At 46.5% G+C, this 27,090-nt stretch overlaps 1 protein-coding gene across 2 annotated transcripts; it reads left to right on the top strand.

Moving 5' to 3' along the window:
- The first annotated feature begins 95 nt into the window (after positions 1–95).
- LDLRAD1 (low density lipoprotein receptor class A domain containing 1) lies at positions 96–22,517 on the top strand. 2 transcript variants are annotated; one of them, XM_072649536.1, is made up of 6 exons: positions 96–12,465; positions 12,968–13,025; positions 14,730–14,861; positions 18,478–18,612; positions 19,319–19,444; positions 21,966–22,517. In XM_072649536.1, the coding sequence occupies exons 1-6, from the start codon at positions 12,445–12,447 to the stop codon at positions 22,112–22,114; spliced, it is 621 nt and encodes a 206-aa protein (XP_072505637.1). In that variant the 5' UTR covers positions 96–12,444; the 3' UTR covers positions 22,115–22,517. The 2 variants fall into 2 exon arrangements, with proteins under 2 accessions (XP_072505637.1, XP_072505635.1); XM_072649534.1 differs by having other exon boundaries at positions 18,475–18,612.
- Positions 22,518–27,090: the final 4,573 nt, after the last annotated feature.

Raw genomic sequence — 27,090 nt, 5'->3', positions numbered from 1 at the left:
TGTTTTCCAGGGTTAAAAGAAATATTTTGCCTGTCTGTGTCACAGTAGTCTATGAATAACATGAAAGGAAACTACTGTAAGCTTAGGGTAACAAGAAGTGGCTTAAATCTGCCCACTTCGATTGGAAAAGGGAAGTTTTCCAAAGACCTATTTTCCAGTTGTAAAAGGCCTATCAAGTGTATGGAGTTTCTGCTAGGAAGGACCTGCCCCAGGCACCTCTTTTCTGGAGCTTTGGTCCTTGGGTAGTACTGACTGCATCCGCTGGCAGGAACCATTGTTCACGTGGGATGCTGCATGGCAAGAATTGGCCAAGACTCTTGGGGAAAAGTTATCTCCAGTACACCTCACCATGTTGACTGACTTTGCCTTGGCATCTAAGATCCTGGCCAAAGGTGTTATCCTCTCATTTTGCAGCCTGGGGCCAGCTTTCAGATGCTGGATTGCAGCCCTGTAAAGTGCTAACTAAGCATGCTAAGTTTCAGGCAATTCCAAATTAGAGGCTAGTGATTTAGAATAAACTGCTATGTTCTAGCCACTCAATTAGGAAGCATTGTGGGTTATGTATCCTAGAGAAGGGGAAGTCCAACCTTTGGTGTGGTTGTAAGTGGTGAAGAGTTTGCAGAAAGGGACTGGAGAACTCTTTCAATCTATCCCCACCCCCTCTCACCCTGCTGGAGAGGGGAGGAAATAGCCCCCAGAGAAGTGACTTGGCTATCATCATCCTGGGCTTAGGGGCTGATTCCAGATCCAGTTCCAGTTGTGGTTCTTGTTAGCACAGATTTTTTGTTGCTGCCTTGGCTCTAAATCATGCACGAGGCTAATTGAAAAACCTTTGGTGACTCAAAACTTAAGGACAAGAATATCGGAGGCAATTTTTTCTGTATGTAGTGCTACATACATATAATCAGAATTCCTCTTGAGGTTCATAAAATTTTAGTATTCAAGGGGACCGGTAGATAGAAATTGTGTGACCCACTCTACGTGCAGGCAGTTTCTTAGCTAAGCCAACCCAGAGAGGTCAGAAACTGTCTTGGGACTTGTGTGTTATACATGGAGGTAGCTTTCTATCTTTTGTTTCCACCTGGTCATTCTTACTCTGGGGTTCATGGATGCTAAGGAAGGTGTTCCTTTCTCATAACTTGTGCATTCATATGACTTCAGTGTAGTTTGTCCTCCACCTCTCTTGCTCTATACACCTCCTTCTGGAACCCTGGTCAAGTGTGGTTTTATTCCACCCTCACCACCATTGTTGAAACTTAACTCACAAGACATCTAGGCCAGCCTCCCCTTGTCACAGCTGTCCCCTCTGCAACCTTTCTACTCCAATCTCTTCCAACTGCTTCCACCTTGGGAGGTTGAGTCCTGGGTTCACCAGGTAGCCAGTCTGGTGCCATTCTTCCAGAAGATCTTGTTCATTTGTCCATGCTAATTCGTCTCTGTTGAGCAGGCATTTCTAATGTGAAGGATAATATTTGAAACAATTCTTATAATTTGAGAAGAGCAGTTTTCAGTTTTATATCTACCCTTCAGCTACTCCACCTGTTCAAGTGTCTATCTCTAGTACAGATGAAGGCCCAGCTCACATTACAAAGTGCTTTTCTCCCAACAACACTTGAGTGGGAGCAGTACAGATATTACCAGGTGCATCACACTAATCTCTGATGACAGATGTGAACATATAACTAGTATGGAAGAGAATCCTGAATTTAACAAACATCTATTTACTTCTATATCCAAAGGCCACTTGAAACCCGTAGAAATTATCAAGTTAATATTGAGACTTGAGCTCATTCATTTTTGACTTTCAGATATTTCTTAAGGGTCCTTGCAAAGAGTCTCTTTTGGATACTTCTGTCTAGGATAGTAAGCCATTGGCAAAATAGAGAGCTTAGGATCCTTCTAGTCTTCGAAATTCTGTTTTTTACTCTTAGACATATTCTCAAGGTACTTAGTGTTTCCCCCAGCTGTTACAAAGCAGCCTGTCAGGAAAACCTGAAACTCAGGCCCAGCTAAAGTGAAAGTAACTAAGAGAGACATTAAAAGAGGGTCTCCACCTCCCCCCATAGAATATTTGATTTTCAGCAGGGGTCTGAGACTTCAAGCTAATTCATTTAGGGAACCACTGCTGGTAGAGGTAAAGGGGAATACAGCTGGACCCTGTACAAAAAAAAAAGTACAAAAATGTTCATTTTAAATAGATATTCTGGCTTTTGCTTACTACAGCCATTTTTCAAAAATAGTTTCTTTGGACAAGAAGTCTTAGTACTTCCTGGATACATACATTTGTATGTCCTTGGTTTAAGTAAAGTATGGTGTTTCCTAGGTCTGGTTGAATGGATCCAGATCTGCTTAGATTCTAGTAATTGAAAAGAATTTCAAAAAGTTTGAAGGCTCTGAGCTGTGTTGCTCAATAGTATATAATTTCATGTTCAGATCATATAACTGTGTAAATCATTGAATGCTGAGAATCTGTGGTGTTGTTGCCATAATGATTCATTATGTGTTTATATTTTTGGTGTGGAGGTATATTTGTATTAAACTCCAATTCCTTAGAGGTGATGGAGCTGGAAAGGACCTGGACAGATCTAACCCATCCCACTATATTACATAGGTTTTCATTTAAAAAAACAAGGCAATAAAAGTGGCCTGCCTTCTTCTACAACATGTAGCAAAACTGGCATTCTAACCAATCCTGTCCTTTCTAATCCAGTGTCCTTTCCCTCTTATTCTGGATTGGACTGAATAAGTTTTAAAAGGCAACCCCTTCCTTGAGGGTTTTTACTTTGTCCTGGAATCATTCTAAATTCAAGAAACGAATTTGAGAAATTCTCAAAATATGATGTGAAAACTTGGATTTGAAAGAGTAAATGCAGATTTCTGTTCTTTGGCTCTTTCCAGTTTTGTATTAAGCGTTAAGTCCGAAGGTCACTTAGGAGCCATCTTAACCCAGAACTAGGACCAGTGGGGAAATTTACCAGCCCTACTTACCTGCCAGGGAAGGTGCCATAGACAGGGGATGGGGGAAGGGTGAATAAGCCTCATCAGAAAAAGTGGCAGAATGATTCTCCGTGTTGGCAAAAACTCCCTAACCATTAGAATGTCCCAAAGTGAAAAACTGGGAATGTTTTAGGAACCTCTGGATGGCCCAGAATTCCTGTTTTAATACAGGTTCCCCTAAATGTTCTGAGGTCCCTTCCAGTTTCTGACAGTCTGTGATCCCAGACTTATAGGTTTCCTTTCCATGTCATGTTAAACAACAGTTTTGCTCAATTGTTGTCTTCTGAATGATTTGGGTTAATTTTTACTGCCTCTTGTTCTGTGTTTCTAGTGTTGGAATTGTTTTGAAATGTTGGAATGAAAATAATTGAAGGTTTGAATGGGAGGGAAATCAACAGCTGATTAAGAATAAGATGGTTCAACAAAAGACCTTGATGATTATTACCTTGAAATCACCTGCAATCTCTGTTAGAGCCCAAGGAATGTTAATTTCCCATTTCTTAAGTATGGTGGACCTAAATAAAATTCGGATTGCCTGCATCAGACTTGTTAATGTTGTGATGTTAATCCCTACACTCTTTGGAGCCACTTGGGGTCCCAGTATTCTCCATCAAATGAGATGTCTTAGTCTCTTATTCAGCAAACATAAGGTTTTAGTTCATTGCAAGGTTTATGAGTCAAGAATGTGATAAGGTATCCGAGAAGATGATTAATGCAATTTCAAAAGGCGTAGCACACTAGGCAAGGGAGATGGCAGGCCCCCTTTCCTCTATCCTGGTGCAACCACGATGAGGATTTGATGATGAGTTCTAGGTGCCACCAGCTAGGATGATGAAAGGCCACAAGATTATTGTGGATGAGGATCAGCTGAAGGAACTAGAAGTGGAGAAAAGGAGACAAGACAGGGAGTTCATGGCCTCATGACAGGCTTTAATCATTAGAAGAGCTGTCAGAGAAGGGATAGACTTGTTTAACTGGGCCGTAAAGAGAGGAATGAGGAGAAACAGGTAGCAGATACAAAGAGGCAAATTGAGGTTTAACTTCAGGAAAACATCCTACTTTGACAAGTCATAGGTTCCTAGATTGAGACCTGCAAAGGGGCTTTGAGGTTGTCTCATTCAGCCACCCCCAGAGAGCTTAAGCACCTTGATGAAGGTCACATAAATAGTAAGGATATGAGCCCCAAGATCTCCGTACTCCAAAACCAGAAATCTTTGGACTGGTAGTAAACAGCTCCTCGCTAGAGATTTGGAAGGAAGGTCTTCATTTGGATACCAGTTTACTAAACACATTCAGTATTTACAGGTGATAAACTGGGGCCGCAGGTATAGCTCATCTAATGAATGATGGGATCAAGATTTTTTTAAAGCAATCTTGACATTAGAAATCTAAGAAGATAAAATTGAATAGGGATAAATAAACGTGAAGTCCAAACAGGTTCAAGAATCAGTTTCATAAGTACAAGGCAGATGTGACTAAACAACAGTTTGTTTAAAAAGATTGGGGAATCTTAGAGCCTGCAAACTTGAACCAGCCTCCAAGAAGGCTAATGCCATCTTAGGTTATGTTAAGAGCAGTGGCCATTTCCTGGCATCAGGGAAGTAATTCACAGCCTTGCTTTGACCCTGGTTAGACTGTATTTGGAGTAGTATGTTGAGATCTTGGTGTCACACAGTTGGCTAGGTGTTGGATCTATTGGAGGATAACCAGAATCATGGGGGATCTTGGTTTGGTTTCTTCCTTGTGAAAATCAGCTTGAAGGAATTGAGAACGTTCAGCCTAGAGAAGAGGAAATGGAGTGGATGCAAGGCCATCTTCCAAGTATTTTAAAACCTGTCATGAAAAGAAGGAAAAGACTCAAACTCAACAGTGGCTAAATGCCTCCTCATTGCAAGTCCCTGCCTGCATCAGGAGCTCAGTTGTGCTGCAGGAATACAGCACATGCCAGGGAATTGCCAGAAGAGAGCTATAAAGATGGTGAGGTGGTTTGGTATGGGAAGTGGAATCGGAAAAGACATCCAGTGGCCTCTGGACCCTGCTTCAAAAGGAAGCCAGGGATTCTAAGAGATAGTGCTGAGGAAGGAGGGTCTGCCAGACATGGGAGACCACTTGTGCAAAGATGAAGCTGGGAGAGCAGAAAGGAAAGCAATATAAATGAAAGTTGGATGTGGGGGTAATTGCTGAAGATGTTTCTGGGTGATACGGTTAGATCTGTGTCACGAACATCATTCTTGGCATCTCAAGAAAACAGATGGCAGAAAGGACAAATTAGAGGCTGAGTGACTCATTCTGTTTGGCTGGGTTGCAAAGAAGTAAACTTAGTGTGAAGAAAACGTGCTTAAATCAATAGTAGCAGAGAATCCCCCACTGGAGATCTTCACGAAGAGGTCATACCAGGGCTTCCTATTAAGATTGGATGCAGGATCACTTGATTAGTTAGGCTAGCAGTAACCAATTAATTGGGTCAACGGCCTCTCTCAATGACCAAAGAGACTGAGTGAGGGCTGACAGGATTTTTTATAACAACAAGCAAGGTGACCAAGCAAGATCTGGAACCTAAGTGTCTCTTCTGATGGGCTATCAGTGACAGAATCAAGATTGCATCATTGGGACCTCTCCTTCCAAAACTCCCTTAACCTCAGCCAAGACACAGGATTCAAATCCCAAGACAAAGGCTCCCAAGTGTTGGGAGTTGCTCCTATAGCTTAACCTTGATGAGATTTGACCTTTGAGGTTAATCAGGTTTCTCTGGAGAGGGCCCAAGGTGGTGGGTGGAGTTACAAAGGTGGAGGTGATTACAAGACAAAAGCTTGTGGGTTGTAGGTGAAGTTTATAAAAGGAAGGAACCTCCTTGGAAAGGGAATTTTAAATCTACCTTGATTAAGTCTTAGCAAGATAGAATTAAAATCAGATTTTAATTTTGCACCTCTGAAATTCTTTGATGCCTTTGATAACATTTAATATCATTTTTGGACTTTTAATAAGGGCCAAAGCCAAACTTCTTTGTTTTGCTTTAAAAATGCCCTTTTCTGTGTCAGCAACTTCAAAGACCTGTTTACGCAACCAGAGTGGACAAAGACATATGCTATGTAGAGGAAACTCCGTGATCATGTATCTGCTGGCTTTGTGGGAATAAATAATATCAATTTGGCCTGTTTGCCTCTTTTAACCAAACTTTCAGGTCAACATCTTCTAACCACACTGCCAGACACCCTGGCCCCAGCCTGTCATTCTAGTCTTATTCCCTTTCATACACTCTATGGTCCAATTATTCTTTTTCCCATCTCTGTCCCTTTTCATTGGCCATCTCTCAAGCCTGGAGTGCTCATGCTCCCCTCATTTTCACCCCTTAGAACCCCTAACTTCCTACAGAATCTCAGCCCAAGTACCACCTTGTATACGAAACCTTTCTATCCCCCAGCTATGAGTACCAACCCCTCCCCATCCCCTTATATTGTAAGTATATTCTATAATAGCCATTTTTTCCCAATACAATGTAAACTGCAATTGTTTTACTTTATAGACAGGGCAAGAATTATCCCCATTTTACAAATGAAAAATGTCAGACTGAGATAGGAGGATCACACAGGTTGAGTCAGAACTGAGGTTTGAGTCTAGATAGTGGGGTCAGATATGGGATCTGGACCCCCTCAGTTCTTGAACTTTCCCACAAGCTTCGGAAACCCAGATCCCTGGCATTTGCCTGGGGCATTGGGCTCATCCCAGTATAATCCTTTCATTGTGGCCCCAGCCCAAACCTTCATTCTCAGTTACCTCCAGACCACAGACTGCTTGACATTCCTTAATCCTATGCAGGTCTTCCCACAGTCTTTCTCTATAAAAGTGTCAATCTTGCCCGCATCAAATGCCCAGATATTTAAAATCTGGACCACTTGTATTGGCCTCACATATAGTGCAGACTCACTAGGAATCCCACCCACCCCAACCAGTATCATGATAAACTCTCTACTCGAACTGAAAGAAGGCTTGAGTGGTTGAATTCTTTCCAGGCAGACCCACGCCCTGTACCCTTGCGTTTCAGGGTTCCCAGCTCCCCTAGACCAAAACAGTGGTTTGTCCCAAACGCCACAGTGGTTTGTCCCCAACACCACACTGGTTTCCTTTTAGTACCTCATACCTACTCCTTCAAGCACACACAAGGAATAAGTAAATCATTTTCTATACTGGCCCTTGAAAGATGGAGGGAGTTCATATTTTTTTTTACCACATCCTCAAATTAGCTTTCCATGTAGCAAACGTATTAACTAGCAAAATACCTTTTCAAAGGAGTATCATGTCATTTGCTGGTCCTTGGCTTGACTTTACTCCTGGTGGTGCAAAGCAAGCATTTGCTCCGGAATAAATGAGGATTGCACAAGCTACGATAGCAGCCCCCAGAAAATGGTGGTTGGTTGAAGGTAAAGCCACTTGTATAGGCCAGACCTAATCAGAAAAGTAGAAGACTCCTCACCCTGAACCCAACAAATGGCTCTTTTGAGTGAATGGCCATGGGGAAAGCAACCTCTGACTCTTGGTGCTCCTACCACTTCTGCCACCATCCAGTCACTCACTTTTTCATTCATTAAGGAAACAAATATTCAACATTGGCTGTGTGTAGATAGTGGGCACTTGCTGATTAAATGACTGACTGATTTCAGGACACATTGCCAAACGCAGGTGGATAGAAAGTTTAGGCACTCAGTCCAGTTACCAACACAAATAGCTGTAATACACAAAGTTATATGATGTATGTGTTCCCAATCCTAATACCATCTTGGTGTTGCTATATGTCAGCAAGACATGGAACAGAAATACCTCAGAAGAATTATAAGTGAATTTCACACAAGGCCCCGAAGAAGCAGGTGGAAATAAACAGGATTTTACAGAGCCACGAGGTTTATGACTTCATGGCTTGTAAACATCTACACCGTGATTGTACAGCATTATATAATGATAAGTAGTATAAACATTGGTGCTTAAAATTGTAAATACCCACTGCGACTGCACAGCGAGATATAACTATGAGTTAATGTGAATTTGTGAAGCTACCGCTGGCCAATTGCCTTCTCTGTCTGTTGCCCTATAAATCAAGTGGCCACTGGTCTGCAAGTGGGGAATCTGAATGCAGAAGCTGGAATGCTGAGTGCGTGTGCTTTGATTGGCCCCCATCAAGGCTTAGGGAGGAATAGGAATGCACAAGGCTTAGGGGATCCCATAGGAGTTGTAACTCCTACTATATTCTCTCTTGCCCCTGTGAGAAGAGTAATTAGGGAAAGCTGTAGAAGTTGGTGCTCCCATTATCAGCACTTTCAGAAGACTTTACTAGAATAAAGGAAGCTCATTCAATCCCTTATTATAACTTCATTCCTGTCTTCCTATTTGCCCAGACCAAGAGTGAACCTGTGCCAAAAAAGTCCCTGCTAGTAACCTTTCCGTGTCTCCACCTATCTTATACTTGGTGTAGCCGGTGTTACCTGTGTGTTTACTGTGTTACAGATGGTCTGTCTGCTGGCTTTACAAACAGCTGAAGAAAGAAGGAAAGCAAGGGGGAAAAGGAAAAGATATGCCCAACTGAATACTGAATTCCAGAAAATAGCAAGGGGAGAAAAGAAGATTTTCTTAAATAAGCAAGGCAAAGAAATAGAAGAACAGAATGCTTGAATGCCAAGTAGCTTGAGCATTACCCAGGAGGCAGTAGAAACCCACTAAAGATTTTTGAGCAAAGGAGAGACCTGACCAAAACTGTGTGTAAGAAAGATAATTCTGGAAGTGGTGTGAAAAATGGATGGGATAGGAGAGAAGCAGAAAAACATATTAGCAATCTATTGTAATTAAAAATCCAGCGTCTCCTGGATTGTAGAATGTGTTCGGGGAACACTAGTACCTCTGGTGTTAGGGATGCTGAGCTCTCTTCAGGGCTGTGTGATGTTCTCAGCAGTGTGATCAGACGTCATCAGGAAGACAAGTACGGTGTGAAGGTCAGCTGCTGCATGGATGGCAAGTTATTCATCTTGAAAAGGCTACAAGCCTAGACTAAAGTGGAAAGAGAATTGGTGCATGATTTCCTGTTTGCAGGTGATTGGGTACTCAATGCAGCTTCTGAAGCTTAGATGCAACAAAGTAGGGATTAAGTCTCTGCTGCTTGTACTAATTTTGGCCTAACAATTAACACTAAAAAGACACAAGTGTTCCACCAGCAAGCACTACACCATCCATATGTGGAACCATCAGTTAGAGCAAATGAAGAAGTTTTGATTGTTATCGATCAGTTCATTTACCTTGGCAGTATACTTTCCAGGGATGTGCACATTGATAATGAGGTCAATGCTCACGTTGCCAGAGCTCGCTCAGTATTGGGGAAGCTCCAAAGGAAAGTGCAGGAGAGAAAAGATATTAGGCTGCCTACCAAACTGAAGATCTACAGAGCCATTGTGCTGACTGCATTGTTGTGTGCCTCTGACACCTGGACAGTCTACCAGCACCATGCCAGGAAACCGAATTACTTGCATTTGAACTGTCATAGGAATATTCCAAAGGTCTCCTGGCAGGATAAGGTAGTAGACCCTGAGGTCTTTTCTCAAGCTGAACTGCCAAGCATTCAAACTCTATTGCAGAGAGCATAACTCCAACAGCCTGTCCACATTGTTCAAATATCCAGTGTATGTTTCTGTAAAAGACTATTTTACAGAAAACCCCCCCCAAGGCAAGCGTTCACATGGTGGTCAGAAGAAGCCATACAAGGACACTCTCAAGGCCTCTCTGAAGAACTCTGGAATTGTTTGGGTGACATGGGAGACGCTGGCACAGGGCTGCCCAGCATGGCATGCCCTCATTAGAGAAGGTGCTCTATGAGCAAAGCAGAATTGAAGGAGCTCAAACGAAATGCAAGATGTGCAAATTTGAGAATCCACCCCAAATGTTCACATGGATTATTTGTGCCTAATCTGTAGTAGAGCCTTCTGAGCTCTTATTGGTCTGATCAGCTATAGTCAGACACACTATCATTTGACTCTTAACATAGCGATGTCATTTTGGTTCTCCTCGAGAATCGAGGAAGACAGCCATCTCTGGTCCCTTTCACAAACTCCTTACCTCAACTTTCTCTCCTCTCACTGATTTCTCAACCCCTTGCACTGCAGAGTAAATTCAGTCCAACTGAAGGAGTGGTGCAGGTGGGACCGAAAGAGGTTTAAAGCTCAGACTAGTCTCCTTTCCAGGACCCTGAGCTGACCTTGGGACCTGACAGGTTACAGTGATAATATCATTACTAGTAATAATAACTCCAGAGTTTTACCAGGAATCAAAACCAAGCTCACTGACCTACTGTAGGTCATTCCCATTGTAACTCCATTCCCTCTCCTTTTACAAAAAATCAGAACATTCACCTTTCTCAGAGGCAGCTTCAGGGCACAGTGCACAAAGCACTGGTCCTGGAGTCAAGAAGGCCAGAGTTCAAATTTGACCCCAGACCCCTACAAGCTGATAAAACACTTGTAAAGGGCTTGGCACAAACCCTGGCATGTGCCAGGTCGTAGGTGCTCAGTGGATGCTTGTTCCCTTTCCTCTCCTCCCCTCTTTACCATGACCATTCCAAGGTCACTGACACTCACATTGGTTCTTCTGGTAAAGGAGAAACAACTCAAAGAAACCGAGGTCCATCCCTATAGCCAGAGATGGGGTGGTAGCCATGCTACACTCCTCATCTAGAGGGATCATGATGTCATAATTTCTTGTACTGTGGTTGTGAGGCCAGTCCCCTGCAGCTGGACAGGGCCTTGGAAAGGCAGTTGGTGAGAAGAATTGGGCCATGCTGTCAGACAGACCCCTAAACAGACTTCAAATTATGGCAGGAAGATGGTCCAGTCCAACTGCCTCCTGTTACAAATGAGGAAACTGAGACCCATAGAAAAGTACATTTCAGAAGGTTTTACAATGAGTCAGGGTCAAACACATCTCCAAGACCCTTGACCCTATACCACACAACCTTTCTAAGGGAAGCCATCCCTCATTCTAGGGTCAGGCTTTGGCCTCCTGCCTGAAGGCTTCATCGATCCTCACCCCAGCCCCTCCCCAACTGCACATCACCATCGCTTCTCCTCAGAGCCCCCTTCATTCTTCTCTCTTGTTCTTCGTAGCGTGTGCTTGGTTCCATGTCTTATCCTCCAGCTAAATCTCCTTGAGGATAGAGCCAAGTCTATTTCAGTAGATGCAGAATTGCACACACAGAAAACACATTACAAGTTTTTGCTGAATTGATTCAGTGTCAGTCTCTTGCAAGTGTTGGTGGCCAATTAAGTCACAGAACTGCATAATGTAGGACAAAAAATATCAGATCCAAGAGGGACCTTAGAACAGGGAATGTCAGAGCTGGGAGGGGCCTTGGAACTGAGAGAAACCTTAGAACATAGGATATCAACATTGGAGGAAATGTTAGACCAAAGAAGGTTGTTAGATCTAGGAGGGACCTTAGAGTATGAGAGTGGGGAGGGCGTTGGAAGAGGGAAAATCAGGACTGGGAGGGGAACTTAGAACAGAGAATGTCAGAACTAGAAGGGGAATCTAGAACCAGGAAGGAGCTTAGAACAGAATTTTTGTTCCTTGGTTTTGTTCTGAGCACAGACCTTATCCAAAAATCAGAGGTTGTAGTGTCTGGAAGATCTAACAAGGAGCTTAGGAATCATAACATCCCTTTATTTTATAGTGGAGGTTCCCCTGGGAGGAAATAACTATTCCAAGGTCATGCAGAGAATAAGAAATAAGTCTTCTGCCTCTCAGTTAAGCTTTCTCCCTTTTTCATCACAAGGCCTCCTAGCATCTTCCTCTCTGTGGTATCTGCAGTTTTAGCCTCATCTCCTGCTAGCGAATGAATTAGAATTTTGGACATCACAGAGGTATTTGGGGACTGGGATATGGAAGTAGGGTGAGGGGAGGCTTCATGACAATTCCTCTACCAGGCCAGACTTTCCGATATTCAGTTCAATAATTCAATTTCGTTATGTACCAGGCACCATGCTAGAATACAAGCAGTGTCTACTCTCACGGGGCTTCTACTCCACTTTTCCGGGTGTCTCTGAACAGTCCTGGTCAAGGACTGAGCTTGTGTAATTCCGAGACTGTCCACTAGGGGGTTAGGGTACTTCCACAGATATCACTTTCCCCTGTGACCCAGGAGATGGACCAAGGCTGATCTAAGCTAATCAGGGTTGGGAAAGGAGGGTGGGTGGAGAGAAGGGCATGGGAGGGGGGTGAGGGAGCAGCTAGCACCTCACAGGCATGTGCCAGAGAATGAAAACGCCTCCTTCCTTGGAGACCAGGTAACAACGTGGCTCCCTGTCCTTGCCTAAACCTGAAGGACCCGAAGAGGGACTTAACCTGGGAAGAGTCTGGACAGATCTCCAAGCAGGCTTCACCTCTCTCCTATCCAAGAGCCAACAGACAGAGGCAACCATGAACAGAATCTTTCCTCAGGTAACAGTCTTAAGTCTTAAGAGAAATCCTCGGGGTGAGGCAGACAGGCATTTTCTTAGCGGGAGAGAGAATATAGAACTGTACCACACACCGACAAGATGTGCCAAGAAAGCCCCAGGACAAGACTCCACACTCCAGTTTGCCTCAGCAAAAAATAAAACCACATCCACACTAGTGAAGTGTTGGCATTGGCAAACTGGCCAGGGAAGGCAGAGGGAGAGTCTAGCTCCACAGGGACAGCCTGATTCCATTTTGATAAGGAGGAGTAACTAAGGAGAAACGTGACTGTGTACACTAACCTTTAGGCAGCAGGGAGGGAACTGAGATCTTGGAATGTCTGAACTGGGAGGAAACGTAGAACCTGGATGCCCAGGTTGGGCAGGAGCCAAGAACATGGGATACCCAATGTGGGAGCAGCCATAGAACACAAACTGTGCCATTATAGGCTTAGGGTTCCATAAATCAGTGCTTCTCAGTTTCCACTCCACTCTCTTGCCATTAGCCAAGGACCTTGGATGGAAACCCAGAGGGGGAAAGCAAGACCTTTGAAAGTGAAGAAGGTAAGTGCTTCTGGTGGAGCATATCATTGTCTTAAGCAATCCCTGATAATACCCTGGGTTGGGGGTGGGGGGTGACCCTAGTTGTCCCAAGAGGGCAGGCCAAGCTCTTGCAGATTAATGTGGGGACTCAGCTGTCCCTCAGGCTTATCTTCCTACTGACCCGCCTGGGGCTGGGCAGTGCCTCAGGGGGTGCTGCTGTTGAGTGGCAAGCTTGGGAGCTGCCTGTCCACCTCAGTGGAACAACTACCATCCCTGATAGGACTGGGCCCTCAAATTCACCAAGCATTTCACGTTAATTGTGTCAATGAATCTCCATAGCGGTTTTGGGAGGTAGGAAGTATAGACATTCCTTTTCTGCCAAGAAAGAGCACTGAGTCTCTGAGAGGGGAAGGGACTCACTCAGGGGCCCAGGGCTGGCAAAAGATCAAGTCCCAGATTTCCAGCCAGGATCTGAGGACTGCCAGGCCACTGCCCCATCCATTCATGGTACTCCGGGGTCTGCTCTGTGTTCCTGCTCCCCCAATACTGGGTCTTCAAGCATCAAAACATCCTTTGATTCAAATCCTTCAGATGAAAATGTTTTCAGAACATCTTTGAAGCACTGGAGCCTCGGAGAGAAACTGGGCAAGACCTCCCGTGTTTTGGAGAGCAGCCTAGCCGCGCTTCTGATTCCACTCTCCAAACTCCACACAGCAGCCCTTGGCCTTTGTCTCCTTCTCCCTTAGAAGGAATAGCCTTCTGTTGGCCTGGGGTTTGTATGCCTGAAACTTAATCAGGGCGTCTTACCTCATCTGACCTTGCCTAGCTGCTGAAGGGGGTGTCCAAACTGATTCTTGAAGGCAGCCGAAGATTCTTTGAGATGGAGGTCAGGCAACAGAATATGGTGGGAATGCCAAGGAGGTGCCCAGGCTGTGCCCACAGAGCAGACTCAAGCAGCCCTAACCAAAATGGAAAAGCTTGGCTCCCAAGGGGCGTGTGTATGTGTATGTGCGCATGTGTGCATGCATGCATGTAAATACATGTAGGAGTGTGTATATATGCACATGTGTGTCCATGTCTGTATGTGTGTGTCCCAATCAACGAATGGAATGTTTATTAAGCTCTCAATGTGTATAAAGCACTGGAGGAACACAAACAGAAAAGCCCAACAGACCCTGCTCTCAGGGAGGCCCAGGAGCTCCCATCTAATGGTGGAGACAGCACATATGAGGGATTCAGCTGCCAGTGAGATAGGAAGGTCCCATGGTCCTCAGGGTGCAGGAGCCAAGCAGAGGGTTGGGGCCCAGGCCTCTTCTTCTGGTGCTGCATCCCCACAAGGGCTGCTTCCCAGGACAAGGGCAGAGGGCACTAGGTCCAAATGCTAAGTGTGGGAAAGCTGAGGTCGGTCACAAGGAAATAAATGGTTTCAGCCCCAGCAAGGGCTGCAGAGTGGACACTGAGGCACAGAGGGGTTGAGCCCGAGTCAGCACAAAGATGCCCCTTCAGAGGAGATTCTGTCTTTGGCAAGACAGAAAGAGTGTTGGAGGACAAGCCTTTGACCTAGCCCTGGAGTGATATCTTGGGATTTTGACTGAAAATTCCCAGAGGAAGATATATACCATGTTGAGTAAACAAGAGATTCGACAGCCAGCATGGTGCCCAGTGGTCGCTTCCCAGGCTGCCCTGTGCCTGTGACAGTCACACCTTCTCCATGTTCCTGGACAGATTGCTGTGGCCCCTTCTCCTGCTGTACCCGCCGAGGTTTTTGGATCTCTACCTGGATGTTGCTCCTCCTTGTCTCTCTGACTCTCATCATCTGGCTGGTCAGCAACTTTGGACTCCCACCACCATCTCCCAGTAAGTCTTCTGGCAGGGTGCAGGGGGTAGCCTTGAGAGGGAAAAAGCTCCACATCACCCAGACTCTTCCCATGGAGGCTAGATGACCACATAGCAAGCATTCCATAGAAGGGATCTCTACTCACATCCAGGTGGAATGAGGGCTCCTCAAAGCTCATTGTTCCAAAAGGGCCTAGGGAACCTGGTAAGTGCTGGTCAATATGATCATCCCCCTATAGTTTCCCCCTACTGGGTAGTGTGTACCTCAAGGTTACATGGTGCTTTGGTGCCCTAGTGGGGGTCCCCTAACCCTTTGGAAGTTAAAAGGAATACCTGGTTTGGGTCAGACTTCCCCTCTGACATTCTATATCCTTCTACCCTCAAGGACAAGAACGATGCCTTATTATTAGAAAGACTCAAGTCTGGTTGAGAACATAGAAGACACTGGCCTCCCAGCTCCCATATTTTCCACAAAATCACTGAATCGCAGCATTAAAAGGGACCTCAGTGGGTCCAGTCAATACCTGCACAAAAGTTCCTTTCCCAACATCTCCAATGGTGGTCACTCAGCCTCTGCTTGAGGATCTCCAGTGAAGGGAAGCCCAGCCCCCCAACCTCCTGTGGCACATCCCACTTTTAAACAGCTCACTCATCATTAGGAGGTACTTCCTGACCTCAGGCCTAAACTTATCTCTAACTGCCCTCCACTTCTTGTAGTGGTGGCTTCTACAACTTGCAGAATAGTTGATTTCTATTGGTAGAAGAAATTCTTTCACTAGAAATGTCTCCATACCAAGGAAACCACAAGGCTCATATAGAGCTTGTGGTCCACTAAGATCCCTATATCTTCAGATGAGCTGCTGCCGTGGCCACATCTCCTCTATCTTGTTCTTGTCAAAGTGATTTTTTAAAGGCCAGATGTAAGACTTAGCTTCTGTCTCTACTGAATGTCATCTCATTCGGTCATCTAGATGGTCAAGAGCTTTACAGATCCTTACTCTATCGAGTATAACGGTCAGCAACCATGACCCACAGGCCAAATGTGGCCCTCCACCTGTTTTTGTATAACCCACAAGTTTTAAGAATTTTGTTTACATTTTTAATAAAGTTTTATAGTCGTTAAACACTAGGTTCTAATGGGTTAGGTAGATCTCACTCTTGGCTTTGTACCATCTTCGTGTCTGATGGGCGTGATATCTACACCTTTGTTCAAGTCATTGATGACAAAGTGAAGTAGCTCTTAGCCAAGCACAAGTACTTCCTTATCTCAGGTACCATCTCCCCATAAGCCTTCCTTTGGAACAAAGGCTTGGAAAGCACCACTGCCTAGCTCCCTCGTGCCCTTTTCATCTGAATCCTCCCCTTTTGTGTCTTCGGAGTTTCATTCCAGAGAATTTTCTATTCCCTGGGACTGATTTCCCCTGTAGGATTTTAGTCAAATGAACTCTGCTGTCTCAAAGTTCAGTGTGCACCAAACTAGCTCCAGTTTTCCTGGTTTTCTCTATCACAAATTTTAAGATACCCCTTTCTGCCCCTTCCCTAAGATTCTTATCATTTCCAATTCAGTAACGAGTTCCTCTCTCTTAGAATCAGATTCAGTGGATGATTTCCCTTTCTTTGTTCCTCCTAAGGATAAAATCGTTACTAAGAGAGAGAGAGAAGGAAAAGGAGAGGAGAGAGAGAAGGAGAGAAAGAAACAGAAATAGTGAGAGAGACAGATGGAGAGAGAAAGGAAAGAGAGAGAGAAGGAGAAAAAGAGGCAGAAAGAGAGAGACCTAACAGACCTTTGGATAATTGAAGTTCCTCATCATTACCAAGATCATACTTCTATGCCAGGCTTATGATCTGTTTCCCATACTCCATATCATTTTCCTTCTTCTGTCCCAGTGGTCTCTAGCCTAGTCTGCTAACAATAGACCTTCTCTTTCTTCCTCCACGGATCTTTGTCCAAATGCTCACCACCCTCTTTCCTTTTCTGGTTCCTGGACTTCCTCTCATGAATGTTCAATGCCATTCCAGTCCTGTTCTTCTGAACAAGTTCCATTCACCAGAAGCATATTCCAGGCATAGGCCTCACCCTGCCAGCCTCAGGGATACCTGTGTGGCCAAACTGGACTCCCTGCATCAGAACATCTACTGTCTCATTCTTGTTGTCTCAGCTTGGGCTGTTTGAGTCTAGGCACTTGAAGCATGGGTTCTATTACGGCTTTCTTTCTTGGATTCCTTCCCCTGTGAAGCCCTGGGCATCTCTATTGCTACACTGCATGTCTTATGGCTACTCACTAGGGCAGTGGTTGTCAAATAGGGTGTGTGTGTGTGTGTGTGTGTGTGTGTGTGTGTGTGTGTGTGGTGAGTGGGTGTGTATGGCATGGTATGTGTGTGTGGTGTGTGTGTATGTGGTGTGTGCTATGTGTGGTGTGTATGTGTGGTGTATGTATGTGTGTGGTAGGTATGCATGTATGTGCGTGTGTATGATGCGCATGTGGTATGTGTGGTGTGCAGGTATGTATATGTGGTAGGTGGGTGTGTGTGGTATGTGTGTGTGTATGTGGGGGGGTGGTATGTGTGTATGTGTGTGGGGCGTATGTGTGTGGTAGGTGTGTATGTGTGGTGTACATGGTATGTGTGGTATGTGTGGTGTGTGGTGTGTTTGTGTGTGTGATGTGTATGTGGTATGTTATATGTGTGGTGTGTTTGTGTGTGGTGTGTGTGGTGGTGGGGTGTGTGTGTGTATGTGTGGTGTGTGTGTGTACTGCAAGTTTCTCTACATGAGCCAGAAAGTTTTGATTGTTATAATCTTGAAGATAAAATAAAATTTATAAATATTTTTTTCAGTCAACATTATACTTACCCAGCATGCTTGGTGTTTTTAAAGTAAACAGAATTTGCCCATTATAACTATGCACTGACCTCATAATATGTCACAGATGGCTGCTCTTAGTGAAGTGAAGTTGGACATTCACAGAGGTCCTGAGTACCTTGTGGTGGTGCTGGCTATAGAGTTCAGTGGACCAAAGAAGCCTATACCCTGGACCAAAAAGAGAGGAGCTAGAGCTTCTCCACTCTGTGGCATCTACCTTGAAAGATCCCTCTCCTCCTCAAGCCCTCTCTAGGCTCTAGATCCCTGTGGAGCATGAGTGGTTAATGGGATTGTCAATCAATAGGCCTCCATGAAGGCCCTGGGGGGGACAAGAGGAGAGTGGCGCTGGCTCTAGGGGTGAACAGGGAGGCCCTGAGGGGGATTTCAGAGGCCAGCAGGGCCCCCACCTGGCTCTCTGGTGCACCCTGGGCCATGATGGAAAAGCCACGGGTTTGGAGGCTTGGGGATTTGAATCCCAGACATACTGTGATATTACCTGTGACAAAGGGCTACATGGAAACAGAATTATAGAATGGCTGGGCGGGGAGGGGGCTCAGGACAGGGATGTCAGAGCTGAGAGGGACCTGAGAACAGGGAGAGAGGTCCAGGGCTGGCTCTTGTTAGAGGTGAACAAGGCAACTTCTTGTAAGGGCTGAGGCTTGATCACCCACCTTACAGAGCAAACCTACACTCGGTCCTATAGGTGGGTCCTGGGCAGGTACCACAGGCTTCCCAGGTTCTGACTGAGCCATTTCTGTGGCTTTTCTTCCTCAGCAGCCAGGGCCTGTGCAACCACATCCAACAAGACAGGTTTCCTGTGTGATGACCGGGAGACTTGCATTCCTGCCAGCCTCGTGTGTGACCATGTCCGTACCTGTGCACATGGAGAGGACGAAGAAGAAGCCTTGTGTGGTAAGTGTGAGCAGGAAGGTCAACGCTGCTCCTCCTCCCCCAACAAACACACTCTAGCCATCCAGCCCCTTCCCTTGGGGCCTTGTCTCACATCCAATCAGGCCGAGGCCGACTTCGGTTGTTTCTTTGGCCAGACCAGGGAACTGCAGAGGCTTCTGGCTAAAGAGACTGACCAATCAGCCCTCCTCCATACAGTTTGGTCTTGGTGGCCTGGAGGAGTACTGAGGAGCTGGTGACTTACCCACAGTCACACAGTTAACGTGGGAGAGACAAGATTTGAAGTCAGGACTTTCTGACGCCAAGGCTAGTGTTCTTACCCATTTTCCCATGATGCTTCTCTTTAGATCATGCTGCCCCATAGTCCCATATTATAGATTAGGAAACTAAGGCCACACAAGTAATGAATAAATAGCTGGATTTTGATTCAAGATCCTCCGAATCCAGGGCTCCCTTTTAGATGCCCTTAGGAGGCAGAGCCAGCAACTGGTGAAGCTCTCACCCATCCTAAGTATGGGGCAGGGGGAGACAGACATGAGCTGTTCGAGGCTCAGGCATCTGCAGAGGAAATCAGGGGTCTGGCGGAACCCCCAAGAGCTGCTCCATCCCCAGATAACAGAGCCTCCCCTACTCTGAGCTAACCGATTGAGACTGGACCCACTGTACTCAGAGTGGGCGATACCCTCCTTCTCTGTTGTCCCCTCTCTAGGCAATGTCCCCCACAGCCTCCCCAGCTTCCTGGTGTTCCACTGCAGCGACTCCACATCCTGGGTCTTCGAGGACCAGAAATGTGATGGCTTCAATGACTGTGGAGACTGTTCTGACGAAGGCACCTGTGAGTTCCTCCCCCTCATCCCCCAGGTTCAGTCTGGTATGTGAGCAGCCCCTCTGCTCAGAGATGTCCCACCACCCTCTGCTGCCTGCCAGGGAAAGCTCAGGTGTCTTTCCTGGGGACATGTTCAGAGCTCCCCCAATCTGCTGCCAGGGGCTAGTTCTAGAGGCTCGGGCACATGACTCCTAGCCGGACTAAGCCTGGTGTGTCACTGAGTGTTGTTCTCTGTGCCTGGAATAGCCTCTCTCTCTGGTCACCTGACAAGTCCCCATCCCTCCTCTGATGTGCCACTGAGAAGCATGTTCCTCCACCTCCCACAACCAGGCAGGCAATTTCTCTGGAGGGTGCAAAAGCAGCAGCTGTGGTCAATGGCCTTGAGTAGCCTTCCCAGCCTCCCCTTCTAAGGTTGTCAGAAGTAGTCCTGGTCTCTGGGATGGGGTGCCAAGCTGGCCCTCATATTACAGAGCTGACTGCCCTTGTAAAAAGAGTTGGGGAACAAAGAAGGGCCGCTTTGGGGGAGCTGACTTACCTGGGTTTGTGTGCCTGTGTTGGGTGGGCTGAACACTTATTAAGTGCCTACTGCTAAGTGCCGGAGATACAAATATTAAAAAAAAGAACAGTCCCCATCCTCAAGGAGCTTATTAGCTACCTTATCTCTCCATCAGTCAGCACCTACTCTGTGTGGTTGAGCCCTGAGCTCAGTGAGCATCACCTGCCTCTTGGACAGCACCTTGTGTAGACTTTTCCCCATTTGACCCTTCAGTCCTTCCCTGAGGCCTCTTGGGTTCAGGCAGAGCATGTCACCATGTGGGCATCAGGCACTAATACGGATCAGACCGTCTGGACCCTGAGCCTGTCTTACCTAAGCCCAAGCAATGGACTAACTAAACACTGGCCGCATTGAATTCAATCTTTCTGAGTTTGGAAGCCACCAATACTGCTAGCGGCAGGTGCTGCCTTTATCTCTCAATCAACAAACACCTGTGTGTTTTTTCTCCCACAGTCCTACGGTTCCAGGGCTGTTTGGCTCTTCTATAGCCTTCGTTTCCTTATTTAGAAGATACCAGAGAAGTCATAGTTGGAAGGGACCTTAGAAATCATCTACTGTACTCCAACTTTCTAATTTTACAGATTAGGAAACTGAAGCCCAGATAAGTGACTTGCCCAAGGTCATGCAGCAAGAGACAGGGCAGGATTTAAACCCAGGTCTTCGAACTTAATGGTCTTTCCACTTCCCTGGGAATTGCCAGGCTTTGCTTCTCATCTGTTGTGCTGTCAGGGGCAGCTAGGTGGTGCAGTGGGTATAGCACCAGTACAGGGGTCAGGAGGACCTGAGTTCAGATCTCACCTCAGACACTTGACAGTCATTATCTGTGTGACTTTGAGCAAGTCACTTAACCCCAATTGCCTCATCCCGGGTCATCTCCAGTTATCCTGATGAATATCTGGTCACTGAATTCAGATGACTGTGGAGGAGAAGTGAGGCTGGTCACTTGCACAGCCCTCCCTCACTCAAAACAAAGTCAAGTGCAAGTCATGTCATCATTTCTCTGATGGCATGGTCTTCTTCAGCAACGAAGGACGAACACACACTGTGCTGTCATCCCCCTGTAGGCCATCTCTGTGGTCTTGTTCTGCCCACTTGTAAAAGGGGCTGAAAGTGAATACCAATTTCACTGAAAGATGAATCCTACAACTATTGAGTTTTGAAGATGGAAAAGACCTCAGAGGTCACCTATTCCAACTTCAGTTCTCTAGAGGAGGAAACTGAGGCCCACAGTTACTCAGTAGAGTTCAGGTCTCAGTGAAGTGAAAATAGAGTAGGAATAAAGAAGCCTTAGGTTCCAGTGTTACTTCTCCACTCCCTGGGCAGGTTAACCAAATAAATCTGTTCCCTTTGTAAAAGGGGGGCCCCTTCCAGCACTAAACCTGTGCTCCTAAGCACCAACTTTGCTCCCTCTTCTATTAGAACTCCTTGAGAACCAGGCTGCTGTCTTTTTTTCTTTATTTTCCTAGAACCTGGTGCTATGTGGGGGAGAGGAATGGGGTCTGAACAGGTCTCATACCCCTTTTGCACCGAATTATCCAACCTTGGGTCTGTACCTTGCTTTCAGAGTTGAAAATTCCCAAGAATCGATAAACTCATATTCCAAAGCCCATTAAAGTGGGTTGAGTTTTTAGTTATGACTATTACCCATTTGGGTGGATTATCCAAAGTTACTCGTCCCCTTAGAACTCTTGGTTCAGATAAGAAAGAGTCAACTATTCCCAGGAAGGGAAATAGTGAGAGATGAGTTGATGATACCTCAGATTGCACAGGGGACAGTGAATCTGCTTGAAGTGGAGGATTTGAGGAGGGGGCTGGTCAGGAGGGATATAAAACTGGGAAGTGTAGGTGAGGGCCTTGTGTGAGTGAGGGGTGGAGAGCTTGGCCCTTGGCCTTTGGGCCATGGAGTGCAGTGAAAGTTGGGCAGCAGAGGAAACAGGCTGGGCATTCTGATGTGCTTCTTTTCTCTCTCTCTAGTGGCCCGCTGCCCGCCCTGCGGGCCTCAGTGGTGGAACTGCCCCTCCACCTTCTACCAGTACTGTGGCTGCATCCCTCGGCACCTCTGCCGGGATCAGGTGCAGCACTGCACAGACTGGTCAGACGAGTATGTCTGCCCCAGGTCCTGAGGAAGCCCCACCTGCCCCTGCTGTCCCTGCAGGCTCCTCACCACCTCTGGACCTCCCTGTGGGAGCTGGCTCTTCCAACACCTGCAGCTTCATGGATGCCACCATTACATCATTCTACATGTGGACTTATGCCACCTGATTTGGAGTCAGAAGACTTGGGTTCGAATCCCACTGCTCCTACTTGCTGTGTAATATTAGGCAAGTCACCAACCCCTTGGAGCCTCAGCTACTCATCTGTAAAATGAGGGAGCTAGGCTGGCCAGTCTCTTCCAGCCTAAATCTATGATCCTTAGAGTGTCTACCAACCCACTAACAGAAGAGGGAATGACTGCCTGGGGCCACAGATTGGAGCCTTTTATTCTTTCCCTCCCTCCCTACCCCTGCCCCATACAAAACCTGACAATGATGGATGTTACTGACTTGAAAATAGAGAGCTCTGGCGGGGGGGGGGGGGGGGGGGGGGGGGGGGGGGAGGGGGGGGGAGTGAGCCAGGGGGGGCATTTGGAGGGTCACAAAAGTCAGTGGACTTCATCTACTTCTTTCTGTGGCCCAGCTCCTCCAGCCTTTAGGGATCTCCTGTCTCTGGGCCATGGTGGCAGTCCACCAAGGTTTGCTGGGTGTCCTTGGGTGAGTCCCTGGTTCTCTCCCTGGGCCCCACCTTCATCATCTGTAAAGTTACAAGGCTGGCCTGGATGAACTCTGTAGGCTTTTCCCAGTTCTCGTTTCTATGACCACATGTCCCAGAGGACCATCAGTACAGGAGCTGCCATTTCCTCCCTACATCTCAGAAAGCTCTTGGTAAGGACGTCCCAAGGCCATCTCCTTGGTGCATTCGTTGGGCATTCGCTGATCACTCATTGGTCAGGTCTCACACCAAAGAGGGAAACAGCTGTGGCCCACCTGTAGCCAGGATACGGCTGTGCTGGGGGCAGAGAAACCCCTTGTTCCTTGGGTGTCCATGGAAGGGGCAGAATGGGACAGCCTCACATTACAGAGAGGCTGCCATGGCAAACTCCCCAGCCATGTGTCAGCAATCAGCCTCCCACAGACTCCTGACTCCCCGGGGTAGACGACTCCCTCATCCTCCACCAGTCATTCAATACCAGCAGAGGATTAGGTACCAGGAGAAAAAATGGGGCCCCCTGGGCGCTGGGTGCCCACAGTCAATATTTACCACTTCCTAGCTGGGCCAGGCCCTGGGTCCAAGATCAGGACATTAAACACACACGCTCTTTGCTGTTCAAACAGGAGACAGCAGATTAATGGAACTTAAAGTAGGCTCCGGTTATGCTCTTTGGTTTCAGCTTGAAATCTATCCCATTTAACCCTCTGGTTCCGGTGTCTGCCTTGGACTCTCTTTCCTTGCCCCCCATCTTCCCACCTTTGGAGTTGGGCAAGGATCAGAGAATCGTAGGATTTAGAACTAGAGAGGGGGCCTGAGGGCCTCTCAAGACCAACCCTCACATTCTACAGATGGGAAAACTGAGGCCCAGAGCGGGAAGCCATCTAGTTCAATGCCTTAGTAAGATTTTAGAGGGTGATGTACATTGGGTATTATATGTATCCATATATGTTGTTGTGTTGTTCAGCTGTTTTCAATCATTCCCGACCGTCTATGACCCCATTTGGGGTTTTGTTGGCACAGATACTGGAGTGGTTTGCCGTTTCCTTCTCTGGCCCATCTTAGTGGGGATGGTAGAAGGGACAAAGACAAAATATTCATAGCAACTCTGCTCTGGCAGCAGTGAACTGGCCCTTGGCTGAACTGATTGTGGTCTAGAAATGGAATGAAATATTTTATGGAACTGCAGGAGACACCATGACCAAACCAGAGAAACACGGGAAAGGAGATGTGTACAAACTTGCTCATCCATCTTCGAAGTGGCCCAGTGACATCACATGGTGGCATCTTGATTCACACACAAATTGGATCTCAGTGAGGCAGAGCTGCACAAGTCATCATCCTCACTCTTCCTTTTGTCCAGCAGCAGGACAAGAGTCAGGAGGAAGTGGGTGACCTTGGCATCTTCCATGTCTGATCAAACTCTAAGCACTCCGCAGCACTCATGGCTGTTGGAACAAGCTGTTCTCATCTACCCCTCCAATCAGGGAAAGTCTTTCATGCTCTCCACAGACGCCCCCCAACTCACCACTGGGCCTGAGGCCTGTCACTTGCCCTGGTTTAGTTCAGCTGCTGAGGCGATGTGGCCCCTGTACATGCTATAGCTCCGTTCCCAAAGGTAGATAAGCAGCCCATACACCAGAGGTGCCTGTCCTCCCCCCTCCATCCCCCTCGTATGAACTGACGTGGAGAAGAAAGCAGACTGAGGAGAATGGGATATACACAAGAGTGTACGGCAAGAGTGGAGAGGAAATCACTGGCTGGGCTCCAACTGCAGGAATGATTACTGTTGGTACCAGAGCATAGATGATAACTATACTTCTCTCCTCCTCTAGGTATAGAGGTGTGTGGGGCAAGGAGGCTGGGTGAGAAATGTCTGTGGGTCATCTGCCTTCCAAGCTCTGGGAGCTACAGGTTTACCAGCCAACCTTCTTCCCCTCTTCCCCACTGTCAAGGGCATCACCATCCTATCCTAGAGGATCATGAACTCAGTGTCATCCTCATCTCCCCCACCAGCCAATCCCACCTTCTGCAGGAGACTTTCTGTGTCCCTCTACTCTTAGGGCCTTCCGTCTGAGATTACCCTCTGTTTACCCTTTGTGTGTGGGTGTATGTACCTACATACACATGTATTACACAGACATACATGTATATGTGTATATAGGTTTATATGTATGCATAGGTACACACCAGATACCTTGTTTGTACATAATTTGGTCTTGTGTTCATATATTTGTATGTGTATGTATAAATATCCATGTATACGTGTATGTACATATACATATATTTTCTTGTTCAGTTGTTTCAGTCATGTCCTACTCTGAGGTTTTCTTAGCAAAGACACTGGAGAGGTTTCAGCTCATTGTAAAAGTGAGGAAACAGAGACAAACAGGGTTAAGTGACTTGGCCAGGGCCACACCTAATAAGTATCTGAGGCTGGTGTGAGTGCACGTGCACACGCACACGCACGCGCATGCGCACACACACGCGCGCATGCACACACACACGCACACACACACGCGCATGCACACGCACACACACACCCTTGTTTGTACATAATTTGGTTTTGCGCTTAATACAGTACCTGGCACCTAGTAAATCCTTAATATGGCTAGGTAGGTACTCATGTACGGATTCCTCAGTGCCATAACAAAAGTGAACAGGAAAAATTCAGAGAAGCAAGGAGGACTTCTGGGAGCTAATGCAGTGAAATAAAGACCAGGGAAACAGACCCAAGGCAATGGTGTCAACGCAAAGACCAATAAAGTGAAAACAAAGGCTGTCTATAGGTCTCCTAACCCACTTGGCTCCAGAAATGGCTGAGGACATGGGCCTCCCTCCCATCAGCGCAGAGGGAGGGAGGCCGCAGTGGAATAGCACAGACTTTCAGGTGCAGTTGGTGGATGTATGAGCTGGTTGGATGAACTTTTAAAAATCTTTTTATTTTTTTAATTAAATTTTTGTTACAAGGGAAGGCTCAAGGAGAAGTCAAGAGCTGGGATGTGTTTAGAAATGAAGATGATGAAAAAAGACCTTAGCTAAGAATAAAAACCCAAAGCTGAGGGGCAGAGGTGAGAAGGTCAAGGCCAGAAACCTTCAAGCAGCCCCAGAACCTGGGAGCTGGAGGCAGCCTTCAAACCACATCCAAGGTGGTGCTGAAGGCCAAGTTCTCTCATTAATTACTTCTCCTGGTAAAGAAAATCCCCTTTACTTTAGACCTATTTTCTAAGGACACCACCCAGGAGGGCGGGGCTGCTCAAGAGATGCTTCTGGGATTAGGCATCTTTCCTGTAATCTGATCATGGGCTCTGGGCGATGGCTGGGATTTGGGGGAGGGAGTGTCTCTTCACCGCTTCGCTGACATGGCTCACTCAGAGGCCCTCCACTCACCTTAGAAGACAAGTGAGTGTTCTGGCCAAAAAAGGCTCTCCCACCCTCTGATGATGGGATGCCCTACACTTGGCCAGGCTGGTTGTCCCAGAAGAGTGTTTTGAGGGCAGGCCTGCCTTTTATAGGCCTGTCTTTGTACCCCTAGAGCTGCCTGGATAAATGTCAATGGGCAAGACTGGCTATGTGACCATGTGTCATCTGCCAGTCTTTGCATCCCACTGGCATAGAATTCCAAGACCCCACATTATTGCTACAGCACAGGGAGATGCTGAACCACTCTGAGGTAAACTGAGACACAGAAAAATTAAATGACTCATCCCAAGGTCAGGATGAATCAATCAGCCAGAACCCAACTTAAAAAGAACAACCAGGAAGTTCTCATTTATTTTATAGAATATCTAATCATCACTAGGTCAACATTATCTCGCTCTGAACACTGTGGCAAGAACTCCAAGATGACTCATTCATCAGGATAGAGAAAGAGCCCAAAGGAGAGGCTTGAAATGTAAATCTTGCTTGACTTTGTAGGAATCGGATGTTCGGTGTCAGGGCTTCTAGAAACTGTTGTGAAAAAAAATAAGAGATCCTGAGACTCCAGGGAGGTGATGTTGGAGCCAGGAGCCTTGTACATGGGGGGCTCTGGACCCAGGGGCCACAACTCCCCTCCCCCCCATCAAGCATTCCCTGAAGAGAGTTCAAGGGAGTCCAAGATCTGGGAAGGAAAAACTAACATTTATTTCACTATAATAGATTTTCTTTGTGATCCTGTGCATTTAATTTTAAGCATTTAAAAACGTAATTCTGAGAAGGGGTTCCTAGGTTTGACCTGGCTTCAGTTCAAGGGGTTCAGAACACACAAAATGGAGAACCCCCTGGTCTATACAGTAATGACAATAATGCAACTGAAAATAACCTTAAAAGGCTGCTGAATTTGTAAGAACTGCAATGAACCATCACGGTTCCA

This window comes from Notamacropus eugenii, chromosome 2, assembly GCF_028372415.1.
Source record: "Notamacropus eugenii isolate mMacEug1 chromosome 2, mMacEug1.pri_v2, whole genome shotgun sequence".
NCBI classification, from domain to species: Eukaryota; Metazoa; Chordata; class Mammalia; order Diprotodontia; family Macropodidae; genus Notamacropus; species Notamacropus eugenii.
Note: the sequence above shows the minus strand (reverse complement) of the source record. Positions and strands in the feature narration are given on the sequence as shown.